This window comes from Anopheles funestus, chromosome 3RL (assembly GCF_943734845.2).
Source record: "Anopheles funestus chromosome 3RL, idAnoFuneDA-416_04, whole genome shotgun sequence".
Taxonomy (NCBI): domain Eukaryota; kingdom Metazoa; phylum Arthropoda; class Insecta; order Diptera; family Culicidae; genus Anopheles; species Anopheles funestus.
The window spans coordinates 3,398,461-3,414,026 of record NC_064599.1 but is presented as its reverse complement, the minus strand read 5'-3'; the positions used below and the strand labels follow the sequence as shown (position 1 = coordinate 3,414,026).

Genomic DNA, 15,566 nt, shown 5'->3' with positions numbered 1-15,566 from the left:
ACAATGTAAATGTGCTTTAAATTAATTATTGCTTCTTTAACTCGTTTGCTGGTTTGCTTCGTCGTTCTGCAATCGCGATGCAATTAAAATAGAGTTCCCGATAGTAAACCTCCCATTTGCAAAAAGAACACATAAGCACGGGTGAAGGAAGGTTGATTGACAAGGCTTAATAAAATGCTCGTTTATCTAGCATCACCAAGGTGTGGTTGTGGCTTTGGGCGCTCGCCCCATGGGGTCTAGACCGATGCTGCATCACAGTGTTGCTGCTCGTGCGTTTCAACAGCATAAATCTGCCCACATAAATCTCAGTTACCGGAGCGTTGTGTTTGTAATGTGTATGTATGTATCCGGGCAGATGACACGTGTCCCGGTAACACCTTCTCGTCGTACCCGTCTTCTTTTACCACACTAACCGTAAGACCATTGCGGTCCATCCAGCTCATAATCTGCTGTTCATCATCTTGTGCAGAGTTAACGATCCTTTTGCCCTTCTGTGGGGAGTAGGTGGAAAGAACTCGTTGGAAAGGGAGCGGAGGATCTTCACCATACATCCGCCTTGTACCTTGCTCGAGAACGCGCTCACACAAATGGCCCCAGGTTCATTAACTTACTCCTATAAATCTTTGCAAAAATCCCACCCGCTCCAAACCCTTCGTCCGCGCGCTCCTTCGCTGGCTGGGCGTCGCACGTTCACAGCCAATTATATTATTATGTGATCGCCAGCATGCCTGGCCACCACTGCCAGCTCGCTCGCCGTTCTAAAGACCCATCGGAGTTGCATCAGGCGGAAAATCGGATGCTTGCGGGCGGGTGGTACAGGTGGGGCACAATCAACCCGGGACCGATCGATGTCTAAACACCGGTTGGGTTGGGCCGGTGTCCATCTAAGGCATATTCTGTGTCGGTTTTCGCAACCACTTAACCCTAACGTGTGATTGCATATATCTATGTGTCTGTGTTCTTACAGCCAAAGAACTTAAGTCCCCGTGGTCCGTGGTCTCTCTCTTTCTCTCTCTCTCTCTCTCCCTGCGATGAATCGAGATGGTACGAAAAGCAAGACGAGTAGGTACGGGTCGTACCGGGTCATTGTCGAGCTGGTCGAGAGGATGTGGCAGAGATATTGAAGATATAATTTACAACCGACGGATGTGGTTCGGAGGGAGAGAAAAAAAAGATGGCACACCAAAGGGAGAAAACCTGTCCGCCGTTGGAGAATTGTTTCGCGTCGGGGCAATAGACAGACGATAGCAATTTGCGGATTGGAAAGCGGACCGTGCAAAAAGGATACGGATGATTATTTATGCCGGCCTGTTCGTGTTCGTGTTTTTCCTCTTGTCTGTGGAGTTCGGTCAATTTTCTTGTGGCCGAGGCCTCCCCCGAGAGACAGTGAAATGGAGTTCTAGACAGTGGAGTGTGCATCAGGAAATCATTCTTAGAGACGTCCATTGAGTGTAACATGTACAAGATTTAACTATGACAGGACGACTAGCTAGAGGACGATCGTGCCGTAGAATCTCAAAGTGTCCAAGATCTTAGGTATGGGTTAGAAAACTGCTCATAAACATATAGACATATTGCATTCAGAGTGATCTACTGAATTCTTATTCAATATCCTCTTGGATTCTTCGAATGTTTTCTAATATTAAATTGAAGTACAACAATATCTGGGACTCCGAGGGCCTAACATAGCTAAGAGTGTGGATCGAATCTCTGGACCACGGAATTCCAAGCTAGCTTAGAACTCCGGACATTCCAGTTTCTTAGTTCGGATATAAATTCTAATAAGTCTGTAGAGAGAAGGTTCATTAGGCCCAACAATTAATTGATCTAAAATGGATATTTTTTTTAAACTACCTATCTTCAGAAAACTGAAGCAAACAAAACGATTACTGTTCTAAAGCTTTCCAACGTCACCATGTTGAAAAAGCTCGCAGAAGCAAACGAACATAAGCAGAACATAACTGCCGCTGCCGCTTCTTCGCTTAGGGCACTTTCGTTGAACTTGAACTTGACCTTGACTCGCCCATAGCCGATCCCATGCCAATGGTACATGCGCAAGCATCGACCAACAACCAGCCTGCTAGCCATTACACTCCGAAAAGAGTTGCAGCGCAAGACAATCGCGCATCGCGCATTGTTGCGCATCTGGAAGCTTCCCTTTGGCTTCTGTGCGAAGAATCTCACCTCAAGAGCATCCAGAAAGGGGTTGTTGGAAATGGAGAGGAATCAATTTATTGGTCCAACCATCGCCATGTCCCGGGATGTGATTCTCCATCTTCTTCCTCACTGCTCCACCGATTAATGGGCAGTTTGGTGTGACCGTAGATGGAAAACAGACGAACGAGAAGGAAGGAAAGAAAATTGGCCGTTCCGTTGCCCGACAGGGGCGTGAGGGCATTCGCCCGCCGAAGACGACACCGGACAGCTCCGAGCGGGGCGCATCCGGACGATCGCGCTCGGATCGTGTTGCAGCAATGTGGAAGTGCAATTATTTGCCGTTCCGTTTTAGTGCCGCAATTTCTAAGATCGTGCGGTGGATAAATTAGAATCGTGCGCAATGTGTCCAATTCCCGGTTCTACCGGATAGGAAGAAATAGCGAAGCTTGTCAAGCTGTGAGTGAGTGTGGTTTTTTTTACAAATTTTTATACATTTTATTGATTTTTTTTCGTACATTTTTCCATTCATATAAAAACCGTGGCTTTCCGTACATTGTTGCGTACTGCCATCGGCCTCCTGCTCCTGTTATGCAATATAGCATGCCCTGAACAATCGTCCACATTCTTCGTCTAACCTCCATTCCTTCGCCATCCCGCACAACGACTCTGATCGTGTGTCCCATTCGCTCCGCGCACGCATTCCTGATCGTTGATCGTTTTTTTATCGTTGCTTTTTTATCTTCCTACCGCTGAGAATCACAATGCAATAAATTAAGAAAAATACAAATAAAAAGAAAGAAAACTGTCGCCTGGTTCGTGTGCCTGGTTCGCGTCTTCCCGTGCAGCCCTGCTTTGCCGCACCAATTGTGCCCGGTAACAATCCGGTTGGTTTTGCATGCGTTCAAATAAATAAGTTTAGGCAAAAAAGGGCATCGTCCAACGGTGTCCGCGCTTGTCCGGCAAGCCGAACGCAGGAGCATGTGTTTCTTCGCGTTTCTTTTTGTGTTTGTGTGCTCGTGTTTTTTGTATGTCGTTTGATGTCTCGTTGATGTTGTTTTGTAAAATGGAAAGGAAAGACTCCAAAGGACGAGTCCCGCTGGTGACATTCCTTAGAAAAAGAAAGGAATTCACCCTCGAGCGTCTACTCCTACTGATATGGCGGTGTGACCCGTCGGCAACCTTAGGCCGCCGGTGTTTCCTGGGGCGTGTCGGCGGGAGCATTGGCCGTACCCTCGGACTGGCTGGCCGGTGCTGCCGTGCTTGGTCGGAAGAAGTTCTGCACACCCTGCACGATGTTCTGGATGGGGTTGGGCTGTTGCTGCTGCTGCTGCTGTTCCGAGTTGGTAGCCGGCCGGTTGAATACGGATCCGACAGCATTCTGGACCTGCTGGATGATGTTCGGGCGGGTAGTCGATTCGGCTTCCGCGTTCGCGTTCACCGCATTCGGGTTGAAGAAGTTCTGCACGTTCTGGGCGAGCTGCTGGACTATGTTGGGAGCGCTGGTAGTGCCGGCCGCTTCATCCTGTGCGACTTCGGCATTTTCGGCGGCAGGAACAGCACCGGCAACAGCCGGCGTGTTCGATGGGCGGTTCAACACCTGTCCGAGCGGAGTCGCCTGGATGAAGTTGTTCACCGGCTGAATGATCTGCTGGAGCAGATTGGGCCGAGTGGTGGTGCTGCCCGCCTCCTGACGTACCTCGTTACCGCGCAGTGCCTGGTGTGGTTCAGCTTCTACCTCCTTCACCGGGACGAGATCCTCCGCGATCGGAACCGACTTAACGACGCCCACTGGCTCATCGACCGCAACCGGAGCTTCCTGCTTTTCCACGTTCTCAACCACTTCCGGTACGACGACGCTCTTTACAGCCGGGGCGACAACGGATTCCTTTTCGACGACCGCAACTTCATCCTTCTTCTCCGCCTCCACCACCACGACGGCTGGTTCGTTGATGGCTTCCACGGGGGCAGCTTGACGCAGCGATTCGACCGGAGCAACAATCTTTTCCTCGACAGCTTCCACGACCTTCTCCTCGGTGGCTACGGCGACGGCGGGGACGACGGGCTCTTCCACAGGAACAACCGGAGCAACGGAACGGAGCGATTCAACCGGAGCGACAACCTTCTCCTCCACTGGCTCGGCCGCTACAACTTCAGCCACCTTCTCGACCGGCTCGACAGCGGCCACTTCAGGCACGGCAACCGAACGCAGCGACTCTACGGCGGCAACTTCCTGCACAACGACGGCTGGCTTCTCTTCGGCAACGGCCACAACCTCCGGGACGACTTCGCTTGGTTCGGCCACGGCAACGACCGGCAGTACGGATTTGACCTGCGGCACAACCTGTTCCTCCGTCTTCTCAGCGACCGCTTCCTCAACGATGACGGCAACCGGCTCGGACACCTCAACAACGGGCTCAACCGACTTCAACGATTCTACCGGTGCAACCTCAGTTTCCTTCACCGCCGCAACCTCTTCTGCGACCTTCTCCTCGGCCTTGTCCAGGATCACTTCGGCAACGGTTTTAACGGCTGGTACAACGGTTTCCGGCTGCTGTTCCGTCTTCTTCTCCGCCTCCTCGGCAACAACGACGGCCACTGGTTCAACAATCTCCGCCACCGGCGCCACACTGCGCAGCGACTCGACAGGTTCTACCACCTGCACGGACTCTTCCACCGGGGCAACAACGTTCTCTACCACGGCAACGACCGGCTCGGCCACTTCCGCCACGGGTTCCACACTGCGCAGCGACTCGACGGCGGCCGGTTCCTGCTCAACGAAGGCGGCAACGGTCTCCTCGGCCGGATTCAGTTGCTTTTCGGCGACGACCGCTTCCTCGACCGCCTGCCCAACTTCGCTCTCCGGTACGACGGCATCGGCAACAGCTTCGGCTACCAGTGCCACCGGTTCCGCAACCTCCGCCACCGGTTCCGCAATGCTCTGACTTTCCACCGGTTCGACCGTTTTCTCAAACGCAACCGGGACAGCCTCCTCGACCGCCACCGGGATCTCGGCGCGCTTTAGCTCTGCTGGCTCCACCACCGCTACCTCCTCGCCGGCCACCACCAACGGTGCGACCTGTTCGCCGGCCGCCTCCTCTTCGCGGCCGACGCGCGTCAACGAAGCACTTAGCACACCGCCGACGGCACAGGCGAGCGCACAGATCAGCAAAAGCTGTCGCATTTTGTCTCTGTCGCGGTGATCTTGATCGAAGCAGCGATAAGTACTAACCACGACTTATTACGCACAAAACGCACCGTAACACCGAACGCAGGCCCAACACGGGACGGGAGCAAGTATCTCAAATATCGCGAGTCACAAAAGTTTCGTTTCAGTTCGTACTAGCCCCAAAAATAGGCTCGTGTTCCCGTGTTTCTGGAAGTACGGGATGCTGATGCTACTGCTGCTGCTGCTGCTGCTGCTACTGGAACGACGGCCGATCTGCACCGGGCCAATTAATGTATCCGACTGAATGTAAAATGAGAAAGAAGCTCGGTTTTATATGGCCGGCTCGTCGGAACTCGGGCCGGGGGGGGGGGTTGTTGGTGGTGGTTGGGATGGTGGCAAGCACGCATCTATAGGCGCCCGCACGCAGCCGATGACCCGTTAGCTGTCGTTTTTTCCCGACTCTTCTTTGCTTCCCTGTCCGTGTCGTCCGTTTTGTGCCGCTCTTCGTCCCACCCGGTTCGGTCACTTTCCTGCGACCATATTATCGCCGCTGTCGCCGTTTCGATCGTTCCGTCCTGTTCGTGCGCCCGTGATCTTCAACAAGATCACCCGGGCATGGGTTTGCTTCTTTTTTTTTTTTGCTTTCAGGCTGGGCGAGAGCTTCCGCTCGTACGTTTCGTGTTCCGTCTTGAGCTTTCCTTATCGTGCATCCCTTCGAAATGGGAATGTGGGTGGAAGGAGGATGAAGGGAGGAAGGGCAGGTTAGGAACGGAAAGGTGCTTAGCAAACGCATTATGCGCTGACGGGTGAAAGAACGGCACGAGAAAGTAAGTGCTGTAGGGAAACGGAAAAGGGGGCAAAAAAAAAACGACCGACCGTCCGTCCCGGGTAAGAATCTGCAGGATTCGAGAAAGAACGCGCTTTTGCACTGGAGAATGCTGGTTTTTTCTTGTCCGTGTGGCAGGATCGAGAAGCCGGCCCGATTCGATCTTGTTCAAACGATTTGGTTGTCGGTCGCTGTCTTGCGTTTTCCTTCACCGTGGCTGCCCTGGACGGTGTGCGTACGCTTGTATGTGCCCTGGCGCAGAACGTCACAATCATAAATTAGCAATTGGAAATGCTTACTGCGCGTGGAAAATCTTGTTCGATGCATCTCGTTACAAGCGAACGTCGACAGATTGGGCCGGGAGGAGCTGCTCTGCTGCATGCCGTGAGTTGTGAATGCATCAGTTCTATCATCTGAATGTAGGGAAGGCGTTCAGGCAGGCTACTCTTTGCGTTGAAATATCTTGGCTTGAATTAGGAGTCCAAAGTAAGCTTTTGATTTCCAGTCGTATTTCTGTAAGATTTAAAAAGAAACCCCAAACAAAAAAACATACCTTTATGTCTGCTTTAGTTGCTTATTTAAGCATCACAAAGGTTTTATTAATTTATATGATATATATCATACCATAGCACATAACGACGAAACAATAGAGCATCACATTAACCTGCTAAAGAGGAACTCCCTGTTCTGCTTGGGTTTGTGTTATTTTTTACCTTTTTGGCGTGGAAAAAAAAACAGTTAAGAAACGTTTTCCCAAACTCATTAGATTCATCTTATAATCCTTCTAGACACAATTTGCTTTTCCAAACCCCTTTTTTGTTGTTGTTTATAAAGGCGTATAAAACGATCAGTACGACCAACCAACTAAGACACTGGGCTTATTTGCAAAAAGAGAGAGAGAGAGAAGCACCACTTTCGAGCAATCCCGCAGCAATTATGTCGGGTCAGGAATTAGAAAGAGGAAATAAAGCAATAAAAGACACTCAACATCCAACTCTCCATTATACAATCGCATAGATGCTAATGTCAAGTGCCCAAAAATCTCTACCTCTTCCCTGTCGGGTTTAGTTACCACTTTTTTTCATCTTCTTTACATTTCCGCACAGCATCCCTAACTAGTCATATCAATCAACATTTACGAGGGCACACACCGCAGGTTGTTTTTCGTACGTTTGTTAGTTGTTTCATACTACGCAGATTTTTGTTATTTCGGGATTTTCTGCTCCAAAACCGGGTTGGCACTATAACGGTGGCGTTTGTAAAGTCACCGTTGCTGCTGGCGAGGATCGGGAGAAATCTCTCACTTCCTGCTACACGGCAGGGTAGGTGGTAAGTAGCTAGCAAAAGGGGCAAGAACAGTGTTGCTCCGAGCGTGATCGCACGCGCGTGTCTGTATATGATCGGGTTCGGAATTGGGGTGAGCGGTTGAAGAAACTCGATGAAATGTTTTGGGACACAAACATAGAACGAACGCTCGCTTAAGTGAGCAAAAGCACCAGATCGGGTCCGTTGATCTGCCGTTATATCTGCCACTTTTGCCTTGGCAGCGAAGATCGGACAGCCTGCCTGTACGCGGCAGCCCCGGTTCGCAGCCAAATTAGTTCAACTCCAAACTCCTGGAAGCCTGGAAAAAGGGAAACAGAGATAAGCGGAAGGGGGTAGGAAAGGACAAAACCGGGCGCCCTGTGACACCGTGGCCCTGTGGTATTGGCTGGAGGAATAAATTACTCCACACCTTCCACCTTTCGCCGGCCGCTGTGCTACACTTTTCGGATCGTTGTTGGACTTCAAGTCTGCGGACAGCTAACGGGACTTCATGATCAATAAAATTTCTCTCCCAATCTCTCCTGGCCTGGGCCTGCTGCACCGCGCTGGAAGACAAACAGAGAAACATAACACACGCAATTATGGCGATGGTTCGATGGGCGCCTGTACCTTTTCTTGCTGTCCGGCCCGGATCTGGTGATGCTATTTTTAGATGGCTTTTCTCGATAGAAGCATATATCACCATACGGGTCTCCTTCCTTCCGAAACCCCCCCCCCCCCACCCCCCTTCTCCTTCGCCAGGGTTGGGTCAGTGGCCTATTAAGCCCTTAATAGTGTGGCTCCGATCCACCAGAGCATCATCGGTATCGGTATGGAATTTCCCTGACTATTTCTTGACCATTTTGTCCCGAGTTCCGACACTATCAATGCACTTCTTGGTCGTCATTAGAGAAAAGGCGATTAGAAAGAATGACATCCCAAAACACATACCCAAACTCACGCACACACACGTCGGTTTCTAGGTCCGAAAAAGAACTGTTACAGCAGTTAAAGAGCAAACGCACCCAACGATCGCGGTGTGGGCGATAAAATGTAATGGAGCCATTTACCGAACCGATTTGACTGATCGGCCCCGGTGACATTCCATTTGGCTTTGGGGCGGTCGTCTCGTTTATACACGCCCGTGTCGCTGTTTGCATGGTTCATCAACATTAGAATCGGACCTTTGGTCGGTTCGCGGTTGGCGTCGGCTGCGGTTAACGATGCAAACGGGTGGGCATAAATAATGTTGGGGAATGGCCGGCCGGCCGGCCGGCGGTGCTAACACGATTGTAGCTCCAAGCCCGTTGACCGTCCCGCACGCGGGGAAGGTTTAGCATGTGCACTCGGGGAGGGACGTACGATAAAATGTTTTTATTTTTATCGGTGTGACTCGGGCCGCTGCTTTCTTCCGCTGAAGCCCCCCCAAAACGGTGAAGCTGTACGGTTGGCGGGGTGGCGGTTGAGGGAGGTTAATTTATGCTGCGTTCGGATGGCCAGCAGAAAGAAAGGCGAAACAGGTTCATGCTAGGCCCGTGAGGCCCTTTTCGTTGCCCTATCGAGAATATTGTTTTTCTTGCTGGCCCCTGGTGCGGTGAGTGCATCGTGATTCAATGCATCGTATTTTGTGTTGTTGCGTTTTTTTCCACACTCACTCCGCGCTGGCTACCGGAGACGCTTTAAACCGGGTCCGGGTGGACCATCGGACCGTGCATGTTATTATGCAATTTTTGTGTGCATCTGCAAAGAGTCCGCGAAGATTGTTGACGATGATGCGGCAGGTTTTTTTTTCTTCTTGTACTCCTTTCATTGCTTTCCCATCGTTCTTGCTTATTTCCCCTCTTGTTTTTTTTTTTGCAAACTCAGCAGCAGCGGTTATTATCGGTCGGTTTTATTGCTATTTTCATTGCAATTGTTAGGTGCCTGTTGGGTGCATTTTGTGTGTATGTTTTTCTTTCTTCAACTGCAACTTTTTTTTTTCTTATTCCCTGCTACCGAGTGATTCTTGGCAAAAGCAGGAGGAAACACTCCCGCCAAGCTTTTACTCCGTGTGACAGGTTGTGATCGGGTGAACGCGGGCGGCGGTGGCAGCGAAAGGGTCCAGGTTTTGCGGCTTTGCCGGGATGGGGCTGCACTGCAAATGCTAAAAATAATTCCAACGTTTGAATGGTGCCACTTATGGCATGCTGATGGCGCTTGATGATAAGGCGTGAAAGGTTCGAACGTCCATCATCGTTCGACGTCCTGCGGGAATTAATAGCGACGGCTGCAGGCAGTTTAATACCCTGCAGGTCGTTCCCTTTTTTTCGCACACCGTGCTTTGTCGTTTGCATCGCGTACCGAAGGAGTTACTGGGTACGGGAATGGGCTAAGAAAATCATAACGTTAAAAATAAATCACCTCATTCGGAGCGGCGTGTGGAATTTCGTATGGAAAGACTTCAACGCCACCGTACGCGACGAACTCCGGGACGCGTGAAGGCAATTGGTGAACGGTCAGGAAGGAAACAACATTACACACACACACGCACACACGAACACAGTTAGCAAAACAAGAACCAACGTCCAACAGTTCCGAAGGCGAAATCCATTTGGCGCAACAAACAAAATTCCTCGTGCCCAACTTCGATTGACATGATGAAATGCATGTGACGGGTGAAATTAGCTTCAATGGGCCGTACCAAAGACAGGCAGACATGGAGGTGTTTTGATTCAAGTTTCCTGGGTTGGTTTAGTTTTTTTTTGCGTCACAATTCATATACGATCGATCATAAACAGCAAACAGGGTCATCTGTGTGTGGCTAATTCCGAAACGCTCCTTCCTCGAAATCCCGGTGCTATGGCGTAAACAACCAATTTCTAAACGTTCCCCCCACAGGAACGGAGAACACAGCCCAGGACCGTTCGCACGTGTGAGGAAAAAGTTGACGGATGGCTTTCGTTCGCTTCAACTGATAGCTGTCAGTTCTCGGAATTGGTGGTGGTGGTGATGGTGCGTTGGTGCAGCATGGGGACGGAGAGAGTGAAAAGCCCAACCCTTGCTGGGGAGGTTTTACTACCGGAGCCTAACGTGGGTTTCGTAAAATTCTTGTTTCTTTTTTCATTTGTTTTTTTGGTTTTCCCACTCCGGATTCAGATGCTGTTGTTGTGGTGTTGTTTTTTGGTGGATAGCACGGGGGATGTAGGTCAAATTGCGGCCAAAATCGTCGACCGAACAACCGGCCATACCACCGTAAAACCATAAAAGGAAAGTGTGATTGTGTGTAACGCGAAATTCAACATTCAGAGCGAAAGCAAATTTTTTTTTTGGAAACTCGATATATAAAATAAATATTTCGACCATGTATCTATGTATCTCGTCACCGCGTAACGTTCACCTTATTCGCACCCACACGACAAAGGGTGCTGGGTTCGAACTCAGCACACACCGGATGTAACTTTTACTCCACAACTTCGTATCGGGTGATGTTGTTTACCCGACGCATTAACACCACTCTCTGGTGGGGAGATTGAAGGAGTATGAAGTGGAGTCAATACTTTGTTCTCCTTGGATGTTAACTGTTGGTAGGTAGAGAGGCGATCGTGCGCGATAGCGATATTGTAATCAAAAGTGCAGCAAGAAATTTGTATGCATCTCTTATGACCTTGGCATTGACGGTAGAAATATTGCAGATTGGGCCGGCAAGTTCGAGAACTCTTCAGTGAGTGTGGGTCAAGATTAGGGGCGATTGACTTATTATGAGTTACTATAATTCCTATCTCGTTGTTGGCAGTCTTAGCCTGCCATTGGACAGTCTTGACAGTGCCATGAAGGACTTTAGAGTCTTCCTTTTTAGGCGGCGCTTGCTATATGTCAAGGAATTGAGTTCTCGAACACAAATCTAACATTGAGCAACTGAGCGACTGAATATCTGGCTTAGGCTTTAAGCTACAGATTGCAATTTTTTGGTCTCGAATATATATTAGATAAGATATCTACAATCTGCCATCAGAAATCACTCGTTCTGTCAACTACAATTTCAGAACTGAAGATCTCAAGAGGTGAGGTTATGTTATATCCTTCGTCTAATTCTAGATCAACCTTGAATATCCTCTTATATCCCTTGATCGTTTGCACCCAATTCTTTACTGCGATGCCAATGTTATCAGAAAATCTGTTATCTATAATTTCTTGCTTAATTACAAGTGTTAACATCTTCTGCAGCGTGGATCCATGATTTGCAGCACTTGATTAATTGAACTCGGTCAATCGTATTCCGACCGAAAGGAATGTGTCTGAGCTTCTCTTCCGTAAAGTCTATTTTCGCCACCAGTCGACAAAGGAAAGCAAATGGAGGGATCTTCCTGTAGCTCCGTAACCGTAGTCGCAGCATAATGCGTCATTGTACACATCGCGTCACAGACACACACAAACTCACACACAAAACACATCATGTCCAGGCACGGGTCGATCGCATTGAAATTGCATCCAATTTGATGTTGTTCTTCATTTTTTTATCTTCTCCTTTGCTTGATTCACGCTTTCCTGCAGCAAGGCATGATTTTGACGTCGAACAAGCTTGGGCTGGAATGGTAAGTCTGCACACAGCCAGTATATGAAGAAAGAGTATGACGAGCCACCGATCAGCACAGCTCTAGTGTTCCCGGATCGTGGTACCCGCGATGGAACGTGGAACCCATACCAACGAGGCCCAGCGGACTGATTGAGAATTCAACGTGACCGCCTGTTCGAAACGGGCCGCGAGTGAAAAGCGAAAGACATTCTTTAATGCATCGCAATTTAGCCGAGCGATAATCTTGTGCAGACTATCGAACGTGCGCGCCACGGACCCGAAGGTTCAAGAATCATGTCCATCGTACCATCTGCGCACCATCAGCAGACGAGGGAGAGGAAAACGAAAAAAACCTCGGGCTGAAGGTGAAGAGGAATTTGTAGCGATCGATTGGCAATTGTTGTCCGGTGCCATGCTACAGGTGTCATTCCATTTGTACAAGAAATGATGTTTTGCTTCCACTCGTTTAGCTGCTCATTTCTTCGCACCGCTCGAAATGGTCCGACCGGATCCCGACCCCGCGGTTGGGTACTGCGGTTAAAGGTCATGATCAATCATGAATCCGGTACACTGCATGGCATGGCTTCCAATCAAGGCGTTTTTGATTGCAGAACAGAACAGAGCGTAAGAATCACAGCCAGCCGGTAGGGACAGGCTGATAAATGAGGTGTGCTTTGTAGGGTGAAATTGAAATCGGTCCATCGGTGGATGTGGACCAGTTTGCACTGTACCGTACAAGTCCGTGCTGCCCGAACCAGGAAACATTCGGTACGGCAGCCCAGTGCGCGTGGGTTATAAATCAGAATGCAATTATTTATTCATTGTTTACTATTTGTTTGCCATCTGCTTAACGATTCAATTCGATCCAGTCTAGAAAAAAATGCGGAAAGCGAACGAAGCAGCAGAAGAATTTGTGCTATTATTAAAGATTTTTTTTAATTGTTCTTTGCGGTGGTACGGCTGTTATGGATCTTGCAGTGGACCCTTAATTGACATTTATTGCATTAAAAAAAGTTTTATCATTATTTCCTTTGGTGACAAATGGTTTTTCTCATTTTTCATTTTTTTTCCTTTATTTAAGAAATACCAGAAAAATATATTTTTGATTAATTAAGAATATTGCTATCATTAAAAGAACTTAAAAATATGTTTAATATATAGGAAAATATATAATAAAAATATTAAAATATACTGTCTAACAAAAAAAATTTTTAAGTAATTTATGTTTACTTATCTATCTGTTTCTTTACTTATATTTTTTTTTATAAATAAGTTAAGCAAATAATCGACTCCTATTACCTCATCGTCATAAATCAATGCAAACCCCAAACTAAACAGCATCAGAAGCTAAAACTTAAGATGTCGTAAATGATTAAAAATGGCTCATCGCTCTTTAATTAGCTTTTCCTGTGTAGCTCTGTAGCTTCGTAAATAACAATAAAGCAAATCAATCTAATACTTACCCTTTCATTCTAACGCACAAAATCTTCCTGTTCCGTCCAAACATTTATATATAGCAAACGATCGAACGCTAAAGCCCAAGCGTCACCAATCAGCACGGTTAAGAACATCGTCCCGCGGTACGACCCATCGGTTTGCTTAATTAAGTTTATTTATGATGGAAAGCTGCACCGGATCCGGCGCACTAGCGTTTGAATGGTGAACGTGATTAAGAACGAATTTGCGAACGTGCGATTCGCCGCACCAAGAATACCCCCCCAAAAAAAAAAACGGACGCATTTTCGGATGAAGGTACGAGCGGTACTTTAGTGCGTCCGCCGCTTAATCACGCAGCTTGTGGTCGCGTAATTAATGCGCGAAAAGATGGCGAAGAATTAACCAAACATATACCCCCCTTCACACAAATCGCTACAACTCTGCTCGGTAAGCGAAATTGTCTCCGGTGGCCTTTGGATTGTATTGCTTCGGTGCAAAAAGCGTATGGAAGGAAAATCGAAAGAAAAGGGCACACACAAAACCGACCAAACCAATATATATATGACCAGATCAGATATTGTACCAGAGGGAGAGGGCGTGTACCAGCGACACATGCAAAACCAGCATATTCGATTCTACCACGGGAAAAAAGGATTCGTTCCTTCACTCGCACCCGTACCGTTTGGGGTCAACAGCCCCAAATGCTGGTGCGATGCCTTCCGGCGATTCCAGCACCCAATCGGCAGAAAAACCTACAAAGCGATGGTGGTGCAGAATTCGTAGACGAATCATCGTGTGAAATGATATCGTGCCACCGTGTTCGCCGATGCCCTTTTCCGCTCTGGTCGGGGGGGTTTGTAGGGCGCAACCCTGTTCGCATGTTCGTATTATAATTTACACGAATCGTTTGCATAAATTAATCCCCCCAAGTCCGTGGTAAAATACGACCAGTGCGATGCGTCCAATCTGGGCTGGATGTTCTCGAACAGCCGTACTCCAAGGGTGCGAATGACCCACGGGCGTGTGGTTCTGGTAAGGAATCTAAGAAGTGTGCAAAACATGGAACCAGAAGTCATAATACATTTGCGAAATATGCTGGCCGAAGAAAAATGTACAAGCTGAGGTTAAGATCGTAGATTCCGACCAGAGAGGTAAGTGAGAGATTCAATCCATTGGGCTTGTTTATTCTAGAGACAGTCAACAAATTAACCACGCAAATCATTCAAAGATGGATGTGGAAAATATTCAATTTTCTTTATTTTATTTACCGAGAATAAATCGTTGATTGTTTACTTAATAAAAAAGAACAGCGTGAAAGTCTTCTTCCTTGCACTACGTTACAGATAAAAATGGTGCTCGATGGACTTGATTGTGTAGTACAGTATAGTTCCGATCACGATTCACCTAAAACATAAACTCCATCTCAGACAAATGGCGGAAACGACCGAACCACGTTCCATCGATACGAACGAACGATAACCCACTTTCGTACGAAAGAGGCTTTCAAATTGCACGAAAATCACGGTCAACATCGTGTTAAAAGTGAAGCACGATGCATAAAACGCTTCTCGTTTTATGCTCTTAACTATTGTTTACTAAGTTTTTGTTCAAATTCCAATTTATGGTGAAAATTCAAAAGAAAATGTATCTAAATTTTATTTTTCTGTCAAAAATATCTGTCAAAAAAAATCTACAATGGTTAAGTTTGATTTGCTCTGAAACATTAAGCTTCAACAGATGATACAAGTATGATTAAGTACGATCAACACGCACAGAGCGGCTTTGCAGGAGAGAAAGACACGATTTTGACTTTGACCGAGTGAACGAAAGAAAGTGCGATTGAATCGTGCTTCGGTGAAGAAAAACAAAACACATGCAACTTGCCCTCCCCTCACTCCCTCCTGGTGCCTATTGGCCTTTACCTTGCAATGGTTTTACCTCCCCTTTTCCATTAGCATTACTTCTCACCCCTTCATCCGTTGCCCAGCGTCACGTTACGAGGCAAATGAGGCTCGACCAGGCGCGTTGATGGCGCCACATAATAAATTGTTTCGGCCACATGAAATATTCATTAATCGACCACATGGGAAGGCAAGGAAACTGCACAACACAGCAAGAAAGTG

The 15,566-nt window shown here is 48.0% G+C and overlaps 1 protein-coding gene across 1 annotated transcript; it reads right to left on the bottom strand.

Annotated features, from left to right (window-relative positions):
• Positions 1-2,602: 2,602 nt before the first annotated feature.
• On the bottom strand, positions 2,603-5,387 carry LOC125770373 (probable serine/threonine-protein kinase kinX). The gene has a single exon (XM_049439871.1). It carries the CDS (start codon positions 5,336-5,338, stop codon positions 3,338-3,340), a length of 2,001 nt encoding a protein of 666 aa, XP_049295828.1. The 5' UTR covers positions 5,339-5,387; the 3' UTR covers positions 2,603-3,337.
• Positions 5,388-15,566: the final 10,179 nt, after the last annotated feature.